The 20815-nt window shown below is 30.8% G+C and overlaps 1 protein-coding gene across 2 annotated transcripts; it reads right to left on the bottom strand.

Annotated features, from left to right (window-relative positions):
- Positions 1 to 889: 889 nt before the first annotated feature.
- On the bottom strand, positions 890 to 7835 carry LOC110700526 (ATPase 11, plasma membrane-type). 2 transcript variants are annotated; one of them, XM_021878077.1, is made up of 22 exons: positions 7529 to 7835; positions 6997 to 7129; positions 6744 to 6863; positions 6445 to 6543; positions 6221 to 6358; positions 5968 to 6102; positions 5697 to 5876; positions 5367 to 5573; positions 5159 to 5278; positions 4958 to 5077; positions 4749 to 4871; positions 4542 to 4646; positions 4294 to 4438; positions 4024 to 4188; positions 3658 to 3896; positions 3504 to 3536; positions 3312 to 3393; positions 2424 to 2584; positions 2066 to 2272; positions 1780 to 1962; positions 1510 to 1688; positions 890 to 1224 (listed from the first exon to the last, which is right to left on the bottom strand). In XM_021878077.1, the coding sequence occupies exons 2-22, from the start codon at positions 7048 to 7050 to the stop codon at positions 1128 to 1130; spliced, it is 2892 nt and encodes a 963-aa protein (XP_021733769.1). In that variant the 5' UTR covers positions 7051 to 7129; positions 7529 to 7835; the 3' UTR covers positions 890 to 1127. The 2 variants fall into 2 exon arrangements, with proteins under 2 accessions (XP_021733769.1, XP_021733768.1); XM_021878076.1 differs by lacking the exon at positions 7529 to 7835 and adding an exon at positions 7273 to 7428.
- Positions 7836 to 20815: the final 12980 nt, after the last annotated feature.

The raw sequence follows: 20815 nt of genomic DNA, 5'->3' as shown, positions 1-20815 counted from the left end.
CAATAATAAACTAGAAACAACAAAAACATTTAAAAACAAAAAAAGGTCTATTTATACTCATATATGACTAATAACAGTGGACGAAAAGTTATAAATGCCAATTAGTGAAATTATTGTTATACTGGAGTAAGCACTAATGACATTTCGCACCTTGTTAGTTGCCATAGGTGTTATAGGTGATTACAATTCGTCTGAAAGTAGACGTATTTCCAACTCTCCAAAGAACGGTATGGAAGGCTTTGAAAGTTATAGCATTGTAACAGAAGCATCAAAGAAAAATCTGCTTCAGGAATAATCGTGCAGAAACAAGCCTCTTAACATTGTTAGAAAATAAGCTAGTGTTATCCACCAGCAAATGCACTTACAATGTCAAAAGACCGAAAAATACTCATCTAAATCAAATGCTGATGCAATGATGCTTTAACCGTTCTTTCTGTTTTGCTAAATCATTTTAATGATGAACATACACTCATTATATACCTGAATTCAATTCAGGTGCTAGTAATGTCATGTAACTTTAGTTATGTTACAGTTTAATTGGGGTTAATGAAGATCGGTGTTGTCGAGTCTACTAGTAACTTGTACGAGGTGTAACCCATAAGTTCTTTGCTCCATCAGAAGCAATCAGCATCATTCTTTGCTCCTCGTCGAAACCCTCAAAGCACAAGTGATCTTCTGAATCACAAATAAGTTCCTTTTGAGTATAAAACCTCTCTGTTAGCTAATTTAACAGATGTAAGTGACAATTATATACGAAGTACTTTTTACCAATAGCAATGGAACTTCAAGGACAACGACAAATCTAAGGCGCCCGACTGTAACAGCTTGTACAATTATGTTATGTTATAAGCCGTACTTGCAAGTTGCAACAGCAATGTAGAGAAGACCATGAATGGGAAATGGATGGCAAGAACCAACCATGAGAACTTTTCATTTCATAATAGCAAAAGCATGTTTACACAAATAAGGAAGTTGTTTGTAAGGGGAAAAAAAAAAAAAAAAAAAAAAAAAAAAAAAAAAAAAAAAAAAAAAAAAAAAAAAAAAAACTAACTCACAACTACATGCTGTACTTATCTTTACGCTCAGCATTTTATACTTAATGCTATTGTATAACCATGGGTTTAACCTCAAACAGTGTATGATCCCTGGATAGTCTCGATGTCGAGCCCCTTTAGTTTCACCACTGAATCCACGTGTCCTTTAAGAGTAAGAAGTTCCCTCAACCTGCAACAAGGTAAGTTCAAGTGAGCAAATGAGAATTTGTACATCTCCATTGTATGCACCAGGTCGCACAGCAAAGTACTTGTTCGGGTCAAAATCTGTTTTTTTTTCCCCCTTTATGTATAAGCTATAAAGTGTGGTTTAGTACCAACTTTTTCATGCATCTTACTACTATCTAGGGCATACACAGTATAAAAAAAATAATAAAAAAAAAAAAAAAAAAAGAAAGAAAGAAAACCAAGGAACATAGGGAACATTGAATGACATCCTTCTTCACAAAAAGGTTACCTTGCCATTTCTGCTCTTCTCTTGGCCTCTTCAGCCATTTGATTGAGTTCATGATAGCTTGTTCGTTCAGTGAACATCTTCGCTTCTGGTGCTTGTAGTCCATGGAGAGTTCTTTGTGCATGTGCCCACTTAAGTTCACGTTCTTCCTTTCCAAAATCTTTCTTTTTGGTGAAGGCAATCTGCAAATATAGAGAAAACAGTAAGTAATTGCAAAAAAAATAACGTTTTTCCTCAAAGTTTACACCAGCAATAACTTGCTGCCAACCATACCCTTTGTTCAATAACAAGATCCCAAGCTCTTCCACTCAATACATAGCGGATGAGGAATTTGACAAAATCAAGTGGAATGTAGAAGATGAGATTGTATAGCCAAATGACACCAGCCCAACCCCAACCAATCCCTTCAATTGCAGCAAAGGCCCAATTTGCATATACTGCAATCAAAGTAGCAACCTGCAAGGTCGAAAAGCTGAATTAAGATCTAACCTAGGAATCAAAGCAAATGAACTTAAAAAGTCAGCGAAGAAATGAACATTATGACATAAAAACTACTTACCAGCTGGGCGATTATGAAAGCACCAACTAGAAATAGACCAGGACGCTCCACAAATGACCAACTTCGAGATCGAGTAACAAAAATAAGAGCCTGACTAATTGTGCTGACTTGAAGATATATAGCAGATGCAAGCTTGTGCGTGATAACCAAACGTGCACTTTCAGTAGTAGCTGATTGTCTGTTTAAGTGTGAAACCCCAAACAATCTCTGCAGAATGGCCAGAAAACTTAGTCAACTTAATGGGCTATGAAAACTCAATGCAGAAATGTGGATGCAACTACACAAATAAAAAATTATAAGAGAAAAAGTTGAAATTCAACAGTCAACACTATGTTTAGTCAAAAGCACAACCACATACCGGAAAGAAATCAGTCTCATATGCTGCCCAGAAAAATATCACCGTCATCATTGCCAAGTAACTGCCAATGACAATTCCAGTGGCAAAAATCTCAGAGAGCTTCCAGCTGTCTGGCATAGGAGATGGCTTCACCCTATCCTTCGATATGGTCATAATGGTACCTGAAGGCCGAAATCATAGTCAATCAGCAAGAATAAGTACACCATATGTATTTGAGAAGCTCTTCAATGGAACAATTGATTTTTGGAATAATGTATAAACTTCCACAGAAAAGGATCAGAGTTTCAAAGTCATCGAAGTTGGTTTTGGAACAATTTTCCATAGTAATCATTCCTTCCTCTGATAGGGAAAAAGGAGTATTCATCAGTAGTACTGGAGAGGTGGGACTTATGTCGGTTTTCCTTTTAACAGATACACAGTGGTAGGGTATTGCTTCCCTTTTTCCTCAAACCACCCAGAGTAATGTAGATTAGAATGAACTGAGAGCACAAATGAGCAACAGAATCCTGTAACTCAATACAATTGGCTAATAGATGAGAAGCCAGTATTACATGCTCTGCTAGTCTGCTGAAACTTACTATTCTACAGTGGTAAAGCAGAGTATCTAGATAGAACCCAATCAAAGATTTTACACCCCAGCAGTTTCATGATTAAAGGTCTTCTAAAATTCTATTACCAACTATAAGCCTCTATAAATCAACAACACAGGGTTTGCATCTTCAAGTGAAAAATTGATAAAAATAATATGAGATTTAAAAGGTGAAATTAACATCTATAATGAACTAGAATGAGATCTTGTCAATAATTAACATTATTTTGAAAGAGGGGAGGAATCAGATAGAGAGAAAATGACACATGAGAACACATAAAACAAAAGCAAAAGCATACCATCATTGAGAATGGCAATGATAAGAACCATGAAGGGTGGAAAATCAAACTTCCATATAAGAGCCAATAGCATGAAGCCAAGCTGTCATTTAGAAAGGAAAACTGTAAGAAAATATCTGTGAAATAATCACATATATAACAGCCACAGGGACTGTACAACAAAATTCTCTCAAAACACAGACAGTAACTTACCACAATACGAATGGTAATAGAAACAGCATAAATCTGCAAGGCAGGAAAGAAGAAAGGTAAAGCCACGGAAAGTTAAAGTGGCATTTAAGTAAATACTGCCTCCTTATTGAATAGACCACAAAATGTGAAGAAAATATTCCAAGAAAAAACTTACGGTATAATTTTTCATTCTCTGGAAGATTGCTCGACTAGTCAAAACAGCACTAATAATAACACTAAGACCAGGCTCAGTAAGAACAATATCTGAAGCACTACGAGCAGCATCGGTTGCATCAGCAACAGCTATCCCAATATCAGCCTTCTTAAGAGCCGGAGCATCATTCACTCCATCACCAGTCATTCCACAAATATGTTTCCGAGCTTGCAATCGCTTGACAATTTCATATTTATGCTCTGGATTAATTTAAAATGTCAAAAAGCCACAAATATATATGTCGATAAATCCAACATGCAGATAATCTGCCCAAAAATGAAAGTAAATGGAAGAGGCTTTAATGCGGTTGCAATAGTAGTAAATTACCAGGGAAAACACCAGCAAACCCATCCGCTTTTTCAATCAGATCATCAATTGGTAAAGAAGTAATAGAATCATCCTTACTCTGCCCAAGTAAAGACGATGAAGGGTACATGTTAGTACCCATACCCAAACGACGACCAGTTTCCTTTCCAATTGCCAGCTGATCACCTGATACAATTTCAGCCATTGTGGCAATGACATTTGCATTAGCTTCCAGTGCATACACCCCAAAGGCCCAAAAAGAATGTTCTTACAGAGTTTAGACAAACTTACCAGTGATCATTTTTACACTTACTCCAAGATTCAAAGCTCTCCTTATAGTATCTGCACTGTCATGTCTTGGTGGATCAAAGAGAGGCATGAGACCAATGAATTGCCATGGACTTCCAGGACTTTCTTTCCTCCCCTCTGGAACTTCCTGAAAGAGCATGTACAGAGTATTAAAAACTGTCAATAATTTTTCAACAATAATTAGTTATCCCTTTTGGAAAAAACTCCTTTCATAAGGGATAGAAAATCACCTGGTATGCAACAGCAAGTGAACGCAAGCCTCGTTCAGCAAACTTGTCTATAACAGCATGAACTCTTCGTTCGATGTCTGACTTATTGTGAGCCAGATTCAAAATCTGAAATGCAATAAAAAAAATTAAAAAAAAATATTTATGATGTGTGTCAACAAACTACATATAGTACCTGTTATTTGGATAAAAGGGATTTTACTAACATACCTGCTCTGGAGCACCCTTGCTGACCCTATGCATTTTACCATCCCTGTCAATATAAGTCAATGCTGTTCTTTTATCAGTGGGGTTGAAAGGCAGAAAGTGAACCTCTTGAATGCCAGCCCGAGCCTATAAAAAGTGATCATATCAGCTAAAAAAAGTGCAGGAAGAAGCAAAAGAATAAAACAAACACAACATGAGATCAATAAATCAACCTCTTTTGGATCAGCCAGCATGCCAACTATTGCAGCATCTATTGCATCCTGGTTTTCTATCCTGGAGGCTTGAGCAGCCATAAGCACAACAGTATCTGCATCCACTCCTTTGGCAAATACCTGCAACAGATTTCACTTGAATATGAATAGCATGAACTATGATGGGTTTTCAAATAAAGTAACAGAGGCTACAGAACTTGCCTCGATCAGATTTTTGTCTACTGTGAGCTTGTTCAATGTCAAAGTTCCAGTTTTATCACTGCAAAGAACATCCATACCAGCCATCTCCTCTATTGCAGTCATTCTCTTTGTAATGGCACCCTGCAGTTCATTACGTAACTTTTAGCATTGTACAGCAATAAAGCAGTAAACTAGTCAATATGAATAACACTTGCTAGGGAAAACCAACCTGCTGGGCTAGGCGATGTGATCCGATTGCCATCGTGACTGATAGAACAGTGGGCATGGCAATAGGAATTCCTCCAATGAGAAGAACAAGCAAATTGTCAATTCCAGGGCGATATGCACGATGTTGAATAGGATACATGACGATGATTTCAACTAGCATTCCAACAGCAATAGAACAGATACAAAAGTTCCCTATTGCTGTTAAAACCTACAGAATTGCACAACATTTCAGCATCACCACAACTGTAGAAAGGGCAATGGTGCTAGACTGCTAATCACAAATGACAAAGTATCAATAACAAAATAAACACATCATATTTGTTGTACTTGCCTGTTGGAAATGACCAACTTGATTGGTGGAATCAACAAGGTGAGCCGCCTTTCCAAAAAATGTGTGCACACCAGTTGCAATGACAACAGCTTCAATTTCTCCTTGTTTGCAAGTAGAACCAGAGTATACACCATCCCCTGGGCCTTTTGTAACTGGAAGGGACTCTCCCGTCAATGAGGACTGCAACCATACAGGTTCCAGTTACTAATTGCAACTAATTTATCGTCTAAGAATATTCTATCCTTTCAATAACATCACTAAAATGTCCTACCTGATCAATCTTCAAAGGATCTCCGTCCATAAGACGAGCATCTGCTGGAACTATGTCCCCTAGTTTGATACTAATAATGTCACCAGGAACCAATACTGCTGCATCTTCCTCACTCCACCTTCCATTACGTAAGACCTTTACATAGCAATTGTTGCAACCCAAATAAAGAACATAATCGATTATATTAACATCAATACATCCCATTTATAAGGACGAATTACGACTTCAACAAAACAAGTAGTCTAGTGAGTACCTTAGCTTTAGGAGCTAAACGAGCCATGAGGGCAGCGGCTGCATTACCAGCATTGTTCTCTTCGATAAAGCTAATTGTCGAGTTAATCACCAACAATGTAATAATTCCCACAAAATCTTGCCAATCAGGAGGCTTGCCCTGATGAATTTAGAAGGTACAAATCACGATTCCGAAAACACTAAATTTTCCTAAGCAGTACACTAAGCAAATTAAGAAATTCTCACCCCTCCATTAGCAAGAGCAATTGCCATAATAGCTGCAGCTTCCATAACCCATGATAAAGGGTTCCACATAAACCCCAAGAACTTCAAGAATTTGCTCTCCTAAACCACACCCATAATTTATAATCATGAGTAAATATATCAACAACATTACACATTAATTAGTAGCAACATAATCCATAATATCATTAAAAATAATCATCATAATTCAGCAAAATTGTACTATAATACACAAATTATATATAATTAATATGTAAAAAAATGATTTACTAAAAATGGCAAAAAAACAACAAGAATCTTACCCTTTTCTCCTCAAGTTTATTGGGACCAAAAATTGTTAATCTTTCTTGTGCAGCATCAGTTGTAAGCCCCTCTTTGCTACATCTTAGATTCTCAAAGACCTCTTCCAGAGGTATATTCTCCTGCACCCACAAATTTTCCAAATAAAATTAAAAATTACCAACAAAATGAGCAAATAAAATTACAAATTTTAAGCAAGAATAATTAGCCATAAATACCCATCAAAAATAAAAAATAAAAAAACAGATCCATTACCAAATCAACAGCTTCTTTCAGCACTGCTTCCAAAACTTCAGACTTTTCAGCCATTTTTTCTGAACTCAAAACTTAACTTCACCTTTATTTTTGGACTAAAAACTTAATTTACAGATCATAACCATAAAGAAAGCTGCAAACAAAAAGACCATGAAAACTATAAGAAAGCAGAAAAATGGTAGGTATGATAAAATAATATATAAACAAATTATAATTATAAAAAAAAATGAGATTTTTAAGGATCAGGTAGGGTTTGGAAGGAAGAAGGCAGTATACCCAGATAACAAGTGAGATAACCCAAATTCCAAAGAAGTGGAAACGAAGCAGTAACAGTTGATAACATCAAATCATAATATGGGTCTTTCTCTCTCCTAACTTATAAATATACTAATTTCATTCATGTTTTTTTTTTCAAAAATTCTGCTAATTTTTTTTTTTGTTTATTTAAATAAATAAATATAATTAATTAAAAAAATAGAGGGAAAAGCCAAAAATTAATTTAGAAATTGCTAAATAAAAGTTATAAACCTACCAAAAGCCATGTGCTTCCAGCCTTATTCAATAAATGGCCTAATTGATTGATTACACTTCACTTGAATTATTTTTCTTTCCTTATTGTATCGATATATTCTTTTACTAGAACCCGTTAAAACTCGAAAACTCGCCTCAAATAAAAATTGAGTTTTTAAAAAATACTCTCAGATTCTTTTTTATAAAAATTGATACTCCAATTTCAAATATGAGGATAATAAGGAATTTGTTAAATTAAATAGGAAAGGGTTGCTAAATATTGTGCCTTTTTTTTTAGAATGGCAGGAAGAAAATTGTTGTTAGTTTACCTAACCTTTTAATTTTAATCAAATATTTTAATGATAAAGGGTCAATATATAGTACTGTAACTACTGTCAAAAATGACATATGAGGTGTTTAGATTCCGTACAAAACGGCACTTATAACAGTCATTAGTCCAACCATAATCAATTAATTAATTACATGTAATTATTAATTAATGTTTAAGCCGTGGATTTATGTGATTATATTTATTTGATTTTTCTACAGGTGCTTCATACTCTATTTCATGTCGTACCAGATGAAATCTCTTATACTACTATTATAATCTTTTTTGTGATTACTTGTTCTCATGTACTCCGTAGTCATGTGCACCAACGGTTGATTGTCGTCGCGGTGGTTGCTTTTGTAATACTTCGTAATTAGGGTCTGTTCTATTCAGCTTAATTTCAGATCAATTCAGCTCCAATTAGTTTAATTCAACTCAGTTCCTAAACTCCTTCTCTCGTAAACAATTCAATTTAGTTCAGTTTAGCTCCAATCAGTATAGTTCAGTTCATTTCAACTCGGTTTACTAAATCAGAATAGGCCCTTGTCATAATTATTGTCAAATTCCGTGATTTAAGGTTAGTTTGGTATCACTGTGGTTTTCAAATTTTGGTTTTTTGTTTTTCAAAATCATATGATATATGTCATATAATGAATAAAAAAAAAAATTAGTTAAATTTATTAAATTCATGCTAATTTTGAAGTGGAAAAAAAAAACGATTGTTTCTAAGTTTGTGTATGTGTCACGTGTATCCTTACCTCATTGAATGAAAACAACATGTATTATATTACCATCTTAGCTAAAAATAAATCATGTTCTGTTAATTCACATTTATATATAAATACAAGTATTAAAATATAGAATAAAAATAAAACAAATCCAAAATAAGTTATTTTTGTCATTGTATTCTAATTTACCCATAATATAAAAGTTAACAAGCTAGACTTTTAAAACGTCTATTATAAAAATGAAATACTATAAGTAAAGTCTTGTAAAAAAAAAATACTCTAAGTAAAGGGCGAAGCCCAGGTCACACACTTGTTACCATATGAAAAAGAATTTCAAATGAAATAAAGAAAATTTAACAATATTAAATTATTAATGATAGAGTATTGGATATTTACAATGTGAATGTGAGATATTAATTTTTTTAACCATAAATCGATGTAATATTTGTAAAACTTGTAGATGGACAAATGTTCTTTCTAAAAAAAAAAAGGACAAATGTTGGAATATGTTTGAAACAAATGTCATTATCTAGCAGACTTTCACACTTTTTAAATAGAAAGTGTTGACAGTAAGGGATAACTCAAGTGGTTAGAACTCTCTTTCCAGTTCTAGATGATTTTGGGATCGATTCTCATCAGCCGCCTTTGTGCCTATCTAAATACACCATACTATGCATTACGTACATTGGTGTGTATCAATAACTAATTTTTTTTAATGCAGTAGGATTTGTAATATAACACTTAAAATGCCAAAGACTATACTCTTCTTTTGATTATACGCAATTAATTTAGGTTATTTATTTTCTTTTAAAATTCTGACTATAATTTTATAGTCAATTGATTTTCAATATATCGCATTATTTTGTTTCATTTGAATTATGCAGAAGTTGTTATTATATTTTTAAAAATTTATATAACAAATAATTTTAGCATATTATCAGCCTCTTTACTCGATAGTTTTACTTGGATACACATCTCGTGGATGGGGAAATAGGAAATTAGCATTTTGTGAAAGCAAAATTAACTGTAAAAATCATTAAAATGGAGAGCATGAATTACCTAACATAGATCAATGCATGAAATATACTATCTTAAATCGATCTATTAGAATGTTTTTAGTTTTAACTTTATATCATTTAAGTGATTTATTTCTTGATAATGTTGATAATGAAATTATTATCGTTATAGTTGTAATACAATTTATTATAACGTTGTATTATCTAAAATAAAATAAAAAAACTTGTATCAAGATGAATGGTTGAATAATTTTTGTTTACAATATAAATGAAAAGGAGATTAATTATCATTTTAAATGAAATAAAAAAAAATGGATTTTTATTTTTTTTATTTTTTAAAAAAACAAAAGTCTCCTATTTTAGTTCAAAGTTGATAATATAATTCGGGTTGTTTGAAACGCTTGATACTATTTACTGTTGATAAATAGTAAATTCGTATATTTTACTAAATTATTCTTTATCGTATTAAACAACTCTATATATGACATAAAAGTCTTCCAATTTGTAATTATAAATTTATAATATAACTTTAGAACATAAAACTCACAAGGAATTACCTAGACAACACGATTATATAGAGAATAGAATCTAAAAAAAAAACATCATTCCAACTACACAAAAATGAAATACCAAAAGATCCAATAATTGAAGGGAAACATTGATGGTCATGTGGCTTGTATCTTTAGTTAGACATAATATCTGTTTGGTTGCACATAAACAGAAAGAGGGAAAGATTTGCCTCCACTCACTCATAAACCCATCCAAATTATGTATGCAAATGCCAGGCTATCACATTTATCTACACCCACATGAACTTTGTCTTGTCCAAACAACACTTAAACGTACCAATCCGTACTATTAGTCCTTCATCTACGGCAACTTATTTACTTTTTTTGTTTTTTTTGGAGTATAGTGCCACTAGTTTTGATTGGCGAAATCAAAATTAATTAATTATATTTTTAACAAGCAGGGTAAAAGCCATTTGGTAAATTTTCTGGTGATCACAAGGTAAGAGAAATTTCTAATACGTGATAAGATACAAAGAAAGGAAAATAATTGAGAATTTTTACAGTGTAATTTTCAATAATTTGGTCAATTTTATATGGAATGTGCCAAATATCAAACGATTTGATAACACGTAGGTTGTCGCATTCAATTGATTTAATTTTTGATGTCTCATCCAATTGTAATTTTGTAATTAAACTTTTGATGTCTCATCCAATTGCAACTTTGTAGATAAGGTGGTGCCTCTTAATAAGCAGCTATATATTGAAGTTTAATTTTTTCTTTAGACAAAAAGTACACATTTAAAGAAAACAACAAAGAATGCTAACAAGTTACACTACGAAAAAATCCCTTTCGTTCGAGCCAATTTTTTTTTTTTTTTTTTTTTTTTTTTTTTTTTTTTTTTTTGACAAAGGGAACAAACAAACACTAAAAAGACCACGAAATTGAAAGACGACGAGGAGCTTGACCCGCAAGCCAGTGTGCCGGTAGAACCCAAGACCTAGAAACCTTCTGAATCCTGCAGACAGAGAAGTTCGTGATGGCATCCCTGATGGCATCCAAAAGCCAAACACAAGAAATATCATTAACGTTCGAGCCAAGTTGAAATACTTGAAGTCGACACTAAGCTCTCAACTACGCTTAGAACCCACGAGCTATATTGAAGTTAGATTGAGAAAATTTGTACAAGTTTTGCATGTGCTGTGTTGAAACTCACATATAGTGATTGCTTTAATTTGCTTCCATACGTCCATGTATGCTACTATAATACCGTAGTATTTTAGTTAGAAACTTAAGAATTACTTTAAGTTCAATTTGCAATTAAAATAAAGTCAATTAAGTTGAGAAAACACTTATGTTAATGTTCTATCTGTATCATATGTATGATACAGATAAAATGTTATTTATTTTTAGTAGTTAAAGTGAAGGTCATATCTGAGAATTGGATCATATTCTCTCACAATTCAATTTAATTGGATAAAAGCATAAAATATGAAGTGGAGCAACATACTTGTAACACGTACTCATATGTTACTTAACACCAATGTGTAATTGAAAAGTTAATCACATAAAGTGACAATTGGTATCAATAATAGTAGCAAACTCTAAAGTCACAAGCAGCATAATTGGATACTTCGCATAATCCTATAAATCAATATCAATTTTCAAAACAAATAGAGAGACAATATGCCTAGTTGTAAGGTGGGTTGATCCATTTAAAGTATAGTGTTTGTTGAGTGGGTATACTATTTATTGTAAGGGATAGTTTATCCAAATTATATTATATTCATCCAATCTTTTAGATAAAAATAAAGTAGAAGAATAGAGAGGTAAGAAAATTAAAACAAATTAGAAAGAAGATTCAAAAAAAAAAAAATGGACAATGATTAACCTTGTTGAAAAATTTAGAAAATAAAAAACTAGATCTATATATAAAGGTTAGATGAGAACACTATTTCTAAGAGAAATACTAGCTAATCGCCATGATAAACAAATTTTTATTAAAGACAGACCCACAATTGTCATTAAAGATGGACCCATAATTATTCAGTTAATTGTTTTATCAAATGATAAAACTATAAATAAATCAACAATTTTTTATTAAAGATGGACCCATAATTGTTCATTTAATTACGAAAACATCATTTTATTTTTTGAAGGAAAATTACAAAAATATCATTATGATTGAACATTTTTATTTATGATTTTGACACTTGATAACTAAATTTTATTAATAAAATACAAAGGAATATCTTCTTGTGTTGTGCTAGACGTTATGGTGTATATTATTCTTTTACTACTACCTCTGTTTTATATTAGTTACAACTTTGGGATATTATTTGTAAGATATAAAATATTTCAAAATTGTAACTAATATGAAACGGATGTAGTAGATTTAATTTCAAGTGGTGTTAGTAGGAGAAAAAAAAAAGACGATTAAATAAGGGCATGTTCTCTTACGTTGATCAGTTCAGTTTAGTTCAGTTCAGCTCCTAATTTCCTTCTTATAAAATGTTCATTTCAGTCCAGTTTAATTCCGCTCAGCTCAGTTTAGTTCAGTTCAGTTCAATTCAGCTCAATACAGTTCAGTTCAGTTCAGTTCAGTTCAGCTGAGTTCAGTTAACGAGAACAACCCTAAATCATTCTTTCATATTTAGATAAAGTAGGATGCATGAATATGAATAGTGCATGTATTACATTTTCTCATTGGTTAGATACTTAGCTCCTCAACATCTACTACGAGCGAGGGTCACATTATGCAATAATTGTTTAATAATGTTGTCAATTTGCCACATAATTAAGTGTTTCTCCAATGAGAGCCAAACACATCACATGCAATTTCAAGTTAAAAGGGGTTATAAGACTTGATATGCCACGTGGATTTTGGGCTTTTAGAAAGTTGTAATTACCAAAAACCCTAGTTGTAGCCTTCTAGGCGCTATAACAAGAAGAAGCACTAAAATGTGCGATAATGCTTGCTTTGTCTTCATTGCCTGATTGCCTCCCAACATTTAATCAATCAACATATCAAATATAATCTCCTTTTTAGGGTTGTGTTTAACAAGCTCAACTGAGCCAAATACTCAAATACCCATGTCCGTTTATAAAATAAATTAATAATTAAAAGGAAAGACAAACTCGTATTCAATTATCAAATTAAATTATTGTTTTTTATTTGAATTGTAAGAAAATAATTAAGGTGGGTTTTAATTGAATGTGGAACAAAATCGACCTAGTCTTGTTCAACAATTTTTACTAACAATCCCGGCTAGGGAGGGATCGGACTAGAAATTACATTAATTAATTCAAATCAATGTATACTTTGAACTTGGTACTATTATTGTTATATAATTTGATGCAATGTACTTTGTGATCATCTCTATATAGACTCCCTCTCTTTTTTGCATCTATATATATGATGAGGATGATATTGTCAATCAGTAAAATTTTCATCATAATTAGAGTTGACAAATAAAAAGAATTGTCTACATGCATTCTTATTATTTCTACATATAATAACTTCACTACAAGAAATAAAAATGATAAAAGGGGTTAGAATTTAACATTTGCATTTCATATCTAAATTATGAGGTCCACATTTTTGAATAGGACACAAGTAGTACATAATGGGTCCACTAATATAAGGTTGTATTATTGTAAAGCGTACGTAAATCACCAAAAAAGTAAGGCTTTTATCCTTTTCATCTATATTTATTTTATGCATGTTATGTTTATTACTCAATTATAATACTATGGTAAGATGGATTGTGAAGATATTAGCTTAAGATTGATTGTTTGTACGTAAAAAGATATAAATGTGTTTATCACGTCGTGCTCGGATCGGATTGTCTTTGGCTTTATTGGATGGTATTGCCGTAACCTCCTATCTCTTCTTCTTTAGTGAAGTTATTGTTTGTCATGTTGATAGTGAAGCCATCAATTGATTGGCCGGCCGGTTTTGTACCAATTCACCGTCCAATTGTCTGTAATAGTCATGTATACCATTTTGAGATGTTTGTTTGAATATTCTCTAATATTTTTGATGTTTAGATTGAGAGCCACAAAGGCGGGCGATGAGAAAAATCAATCTCTATCAGGATCTTTTAAAATTGGGACGGAAATTTTAACCACTTGATCTATCCCTCACTCTTAGAAAATAATGCTCTCATATAATTATGAACCATCCACTTACTTGAGGATCTATAACTAAGGCATTAAAATTATTAATAGTTTAACATTGAGGATCTTGCTAACGAATGTCCGGGGGCGTTGGGTAAACATTTAAAATCTTACCTAAAGTGGTATTAATCTGGAAAAGCATGACAAAATCACGCGTCGATCGGTGTAATAATTAATGTTAATTTTAATTAAATTCTCTACTTTTAACTAGCTTATCCAACGCCCCTGAACGTTCGTTAGCATTTACCTAACATTAAATAATTAAATATTACCGATCCTCGCTAATGGAGAAAAAATGAACTTATAGAAGTGTGTAGGCAGAAAAAGTCACAAAGGATAACTAAATATATAATGTTGATAAAAGTCAATCACAGTGTCATTGAGACATTGATCTTTGATACCTCATCTTTAAAGCTATTACAAAGACGGTCACACTTATTGGAGTGTCATAACCAAGGTAGTGAAAGTGTTATCCTTAGGCAATAGCTAAACACCTACCGCATAAAGTTCTTGATGTTGTATCCAACGTGTTTTTAATTTTCTAACATATATGTACAAAGGTTTTAATAATCTAATTTGATTAGTATAACAATGTACGCTATATAGAAATATTATTGTTCATGCTCCGTGAAGATTATTGAATCACAAATCTATTAACTATTACTAAAATAGAGTATGCTGACGTCACAACTACTTAGGACATGTTCTCATTGACTGAACTGAACTGAACTGAACACTGAACTAAACTAAACTGAACTGAAATGAAATGAATATTTTATAAGAGAAGGAAATTAGGAGCTGAACTGAACTGAACTAAACTGAACTGAACTGAACTGAACTGAGCTGAACTGAACTGAACTGAACTGAATTTCAACGTAAGAGAACAGGTCCTTACATGTCGCTCTCCCAATAAAAAAAATTCTCGCCTAAATCCAAGGATGATGTCACTTTTTTTTCTTTTTTTTTTGTGTGGAGCTATCATATTTAACATTTTTAAAATTTAAATATTGGAAGCTTTTACGGAGTACATTATAATTAAAACTACATGTTAATTTATCTTAGGAAATTGAAATAATTTTAAATAGCATACTAATAAATGATCTCATACATTGAAAATATGTATTAGGTGACGTTGACCTGATACTATACCATAATTTTGATCTTAAGTTACTTTTTTTAAAATACAAAGTGCATAATTCTGATCTAGATTTTATATAAGACGTGCATCGCATGAGTTTTAACCTAGTTCTTGATTAAAGCAAACTTTCATTAAGTTATTACAAGATTAGTAAAAGTTATTATAAAATTATTTGAAGTTACCCTCATATACTACAAAGCTACTTATCATGTTCATAATATAAATTTTACCCACAAAAAACATTCATAAATTATTGTTTAATCATATTAGCCTTTATATAGCAAGTATCCATTAGAAATTACACATTATGAATACAATCAAATTCATTACAAATTAAAAGTATTACTTAAAGGGATTAAAGTTAGCATAATATTTATTAATATTACACTCATATTTACCATCTTACAATAAAACTACTAATGTAAATATATATTAAATAATATTAAATCTGTTTCATAAAGATGCAATTATTCAAAAAGATTTTATAGAAAATTCCTCAAACTATCCAAACTAATCAAAATTTGGCATGTTCATAAATTGGGGTCATAGACACAACCATTATAGAAGAATAATCGATCTATATATATTATAATTCCTAAAAATGTACTTGTACTACTAGTAGTCTAGTACATGTTACTTCTCATTCGAGACAATAACATCTATATAATACTTTTTTTTAAAGATGTGCAATTTTATTAATTAGGGGCGGTGGCGGATCCAGGAATTTTAAGTAGGGGTAACATTTAGCCATTAAGCAATAAGAGAAAAAAGGGTATGTAAAAACGAGTTATTACATATATATTAGCGTCAATTAGCCTTTAAATTTTTAAGATTTGTTTTGTTTGATCAATTTTCATTTTACAAATATGGAACTATGTATATCAGTATATGTATGGTAAATTATACTACTATGTACTATAAATTTTCTTAATTGCTTTACTCATATAAAATTCTATTCGTTACTAAATATGTGTATTGAAATAAAAGTGCAATAAATTGAGAAGAACTTCGTCAAATGAAGGAGTGAATCATAAGCTACTCATTTTAAAAAAAAATTATGATTGATATCATATACGAATATCCGATGAATAAAAAATAATTAAATTATGAGTACATATTTATTTTATAGGTTTCAAAAAAAATAAAATATTTTATAATTTAAAAATGATAAATTCTAGTACTTGATTTTTCATAACTTAAAAGAAAGACATCAAAATAAAAATAGTTGAACACATAATTAGCTATGCAAACATATAAAGTAGAAGCAAAAGCAAAAAAAAAAAAAAAAAAAAAAAAAAAAAAAAAGCCACAACAGGTTAAAAAAATATATAAAAGAAACAAAAATAACCTAAGAGACCTGTTGTTATACAAAACAGGTTTCTTTAGTTTAAAGCTAAAAACAACAAGGATTGGTACGGAGACACGGAAGTTATGGCTGAATCAAAGAGACCAGCTTTCCAAATAACAGGTCTCTTTAATCAGCAGTGTTTTTTTTAAAGGGGTAGCATGTGCTACCCCTTGTGCCTTCTTAGATCCGCCGTTGATTAGGGGACAAATTGTGAAAATTCTACAGTGGTTGTTTGAAATATGACTATCATAATATTTTAATGAATATATAGTTCATAATTAACATATTTTTATCCAAGTAAATAATTATATTACTCTATTTTTGCTATAAAATATTATTATCAACATTTTTTTAATTCATCAAATTTTTAGTTTTATTTATGTAATTTTTACTCTTATTTTATAGTTTCTCGAAAAATATTTATTTTATGTTGGATTAAAATTTTCAAAAATTATATTTGCATTGTAGAAATTAGAATACTAATTGTGTCCAATTTATAGTGTGAAAGAATAGACCGCTCGTATTATTTATCATTAAAATAATAAGGTAGTCATATTTCCAACGACCGCTGTACATACTAAATTGTTCATTAATACATATGGGAAGACTTTCGATGGATAGTGGTTCTTCCAAATTTGCTTAACACTAAACGGCACAACTCTAGCTAAATGGTGAGCTACATAATTCCCACTTCTTTTAACATGCGACCAATTAACAAAATCAAATTTGAAACACCATGATAGAACATACATCTTCTAAGAATGCATAACAAACCAATAGCGCCACATGTCACACTCTTCATTTAATTTTTCTCATTCTTTTTTCATATAAATAATTTATATTGATATTAAAATCATTAATTTTAAAGTTAATTTATTACGTGTAATTAAGGTTATTTCTTTTACATTCTCATTAACTTATTTAGATTATTATTATTATTATTATTATGTAATGTTAAAGAATATGTGCATAATTTTAGTAACAAAACAAATGAATTGTTTCATTTTCTTCATTAGAAAAAAACGAGTTAACATTAGTGCACATTATATAAACATTTTACATCTAAGGTATTATTATCATCTTTAACAGTTACATTTTATTATCACGTGAATAACCATGCAATTATGCATAAAACTAACAACACACCTCAATGAAAAAAAGAATACCCTATAAAAAGACTAGTTGATGCAGTTGTATAAATTATAAAAACCTCTTTAAATACACGCAACCATCAACCTAAATAATTAAAAGAAAATAAATTATATTGTAGAGTCAAACCAAATCAAATTATTAAAAAGTAAAAGAAAAAGGTAAAGAAAAAGCTTTTAAGGTATCTAAATTCCAAATAAAAAAAAGTCATGCATGTTCCTTTCAATCTGAAGATTCTTAAAGCCACAAACTCACAAAGTGAACCCTAGGGCCTTGTACGTAGACTGATAACCATCATCATACAAAATGGATAGGTGGACCTTAATAAGATAGTTAGATGTTTTTTTTTTTTTTTTTTTTTTTTTTGAAAGAAGATAGTTAGATGTCTATATACTCCTAATATTTTATTTTCTTAATCCAAAATATAACACAAATAAATTAGCTCAGATTTAGATTCAATTCAAATTAGCACAAATTTTTTTACTTTAAATATTTTTTTACACAACAATAATAAGGTTGTTAGCTTGAGAATCAAAATCCGTCTGTTGAAGGTAGTAACGACATGTTTAATAAATAGTTTCGATAAATACTAATTAATTGGTTAATTTAAGGGTGATAATTATAATTTGACATCAAATTTCTTTAACATTATATCATTTGTGATTTGCTCAATACCTAAAGTAATCTACGGTAACTCACCTATATTTTGAGAGAGGTTTCTAAAATTTGAAAAGGATATATCGAATATCATATTTAGGTTAAGGTTAATGATACACATTACATTCAATTTCTCATTCCTATTTCTATTTTATTAAAATATTCTTGGTCTTACACAATTTAATTATAGATAGCTTAAAGTATGTAACACCAAATAATTGACTAGGAGTTTATTCAACTAAATTAACAAGTACTCAAGCATAATAAATTCTACTCCGTATATATAATTTGTAGTCTATATATCTTCTACCAAAATCAAACAACTTGATCATTTATTTATATACTAACCTTGACTAGTAATTACCTCGATTGGTCTAAATACAAACAAATTAAAAAAAAAAAAAAACAAAAAATTAAAGGAATATTGGTATAGAAAGGTCTTAATACTACAAGATTATACCAAAAAATCTTGTTGTCATTTGCACAACGTAACCACTCGTGTTAGACATACACTTATTCAAAACATACAAACCAATCATATCATCATATTTCGACAATTTGCCTTAAAACATTACATCATCCCAACCTCACCAATTGAAACTCCCAATTAACACTTCAATTCAAAACGAAGATTAAACTTGAAGAGATAGAAAGTTCAATAAATTAATGATGTGCTGATTAATAAGGTGGAGAAAAAAAAAACAAGTTGTTGAGCTCAACAATTTCTATAAAAATTCCAAAATTTCTCAACAATTCTATCCACCAAAACCATGTGATTTGGATTTGGTCAAAAGAAAATTTGAAACCCAATCACTCAAATACTTTAGAAATGTTGTAAATCAAATTGAATGTTGCACGCTTCTCTCACATCACTTTAGTTTACTATTCATAAGAAAGTAACGTATGTTCTCGGTAAGTAACGCTAATTTGTGGTTGGTAAAGATAAATTAGATGTTTATATTAGGATTTAGAAGTGTACAAGATAATGACATTAGGCTAGGAAATTAAGGTGATACTAGCAATTATGAATAATGTAAATCAAGCAAAAAGTAGATCAATGAAGTGGACATTCACATACTTTAGAATTAAATTCTAGGCATATATGTACAAGAGTACAAGACTCGTGGTGTTGTTACAATTTTACGTTACCACAAAGAATTTGGTTGGAAAACGGAGTTTGTGTTGGAATCAAATTCAAAAATTGGGTTTTAAAAGTAATTCATCCTTTTCTAAGCATTACATGGTTTTTTTTTAATTAAAATAATAATACTACCTCCGTTACAGGTTATGTACAACGATTAGACATTTTCCCTCTCTACTTTATGTTAAATCGTTGCACTGTAATAGATGTAATAATAATAATAATAGTAATAATAATAATAATAATATTATTATTATTATTAGTATTTTTTTTTTTTTTCAATCTTAAAATTTTATCCAAAGATTATCAGAATTTAGATTGAGCTATCAAAGAACAAAGAGTCTTACACATTTGTCTATAAAAATTTACCCCGTGCATGTCCACTTAAACATTACCTTTACACGTAAAGATCGCTTACAGACACAGTAGTAAAGTTATCACATACTCAATACTCCGTAGTAAATATAAACTCATCCCATTTCTCTATAAAAAGTTATCTGATGTCTACGTAAAAGTTAAATCTTTACTTTAACACATAAAGATCACTTAATAAAGTTTTTTCATATATCTTGTAAAAAGTCACATTGTGGTATGCAAGTGTCTTGCTTTACAACAAATCACTTGCAAGTAATATAGAATACAAAGTAGCACTTGTACATAATAGTTCTTATAATTTTACCAAAAAAAAAATGCCATTATTTTCTACCTAAATTCTTTGGACAGATAACCCATTGCGTACGAATGACAGAGGTCATGACTCTGAGAAATTTGGTATAAAGTATAAGTAGATCCGACTGGAAATTGCATATGGAAAAAGCTCGCTATTTAAGGGCTTGTTCAGATTTATCGAAATGAGCTGAAATGAACTGTTTATGAGAAAAGGAAATTAAAAACTGAACTGTTTATGAGAGAAGGAAATTAAGAAGTGAACTGATTGGAGCTACACTGAACTGAAATTAAGCTAAAAAGAGAACAAACCCTAATATTGAGTTTTACATACTCCATAATATGAAAATTAAACGAAGTTGGTACCCAAAAGAATATTAAAAGTAAATGGGAGTTAAAAAAAAATGAGGTTTGAGATGGTGAAGGACTAGTATTACTGACATCGCTCCCAC

Source organism: Chenopodium quinoa, unplaced genomic scaffold (assembly GCF_001683475.1).
Source record: "Chenopodium quinoa cultivar QQ74 unplaced genomic scaffold, ASM168347v1, whole genome shotgun sequence".
Classification (NCBI taxonomy): domain Eukaryota; kingdom Viridiplantae; phylum Streptophyta; class Magnoliopsida; order Caryophyllales; family Amaranthaceae; genus Chenopodium; species Chenopodium quinoa.
Note: the sequence above shows the minus strand (reverse complement) of the source record. Positions and strands in the feature narration are given on the sequence as shown.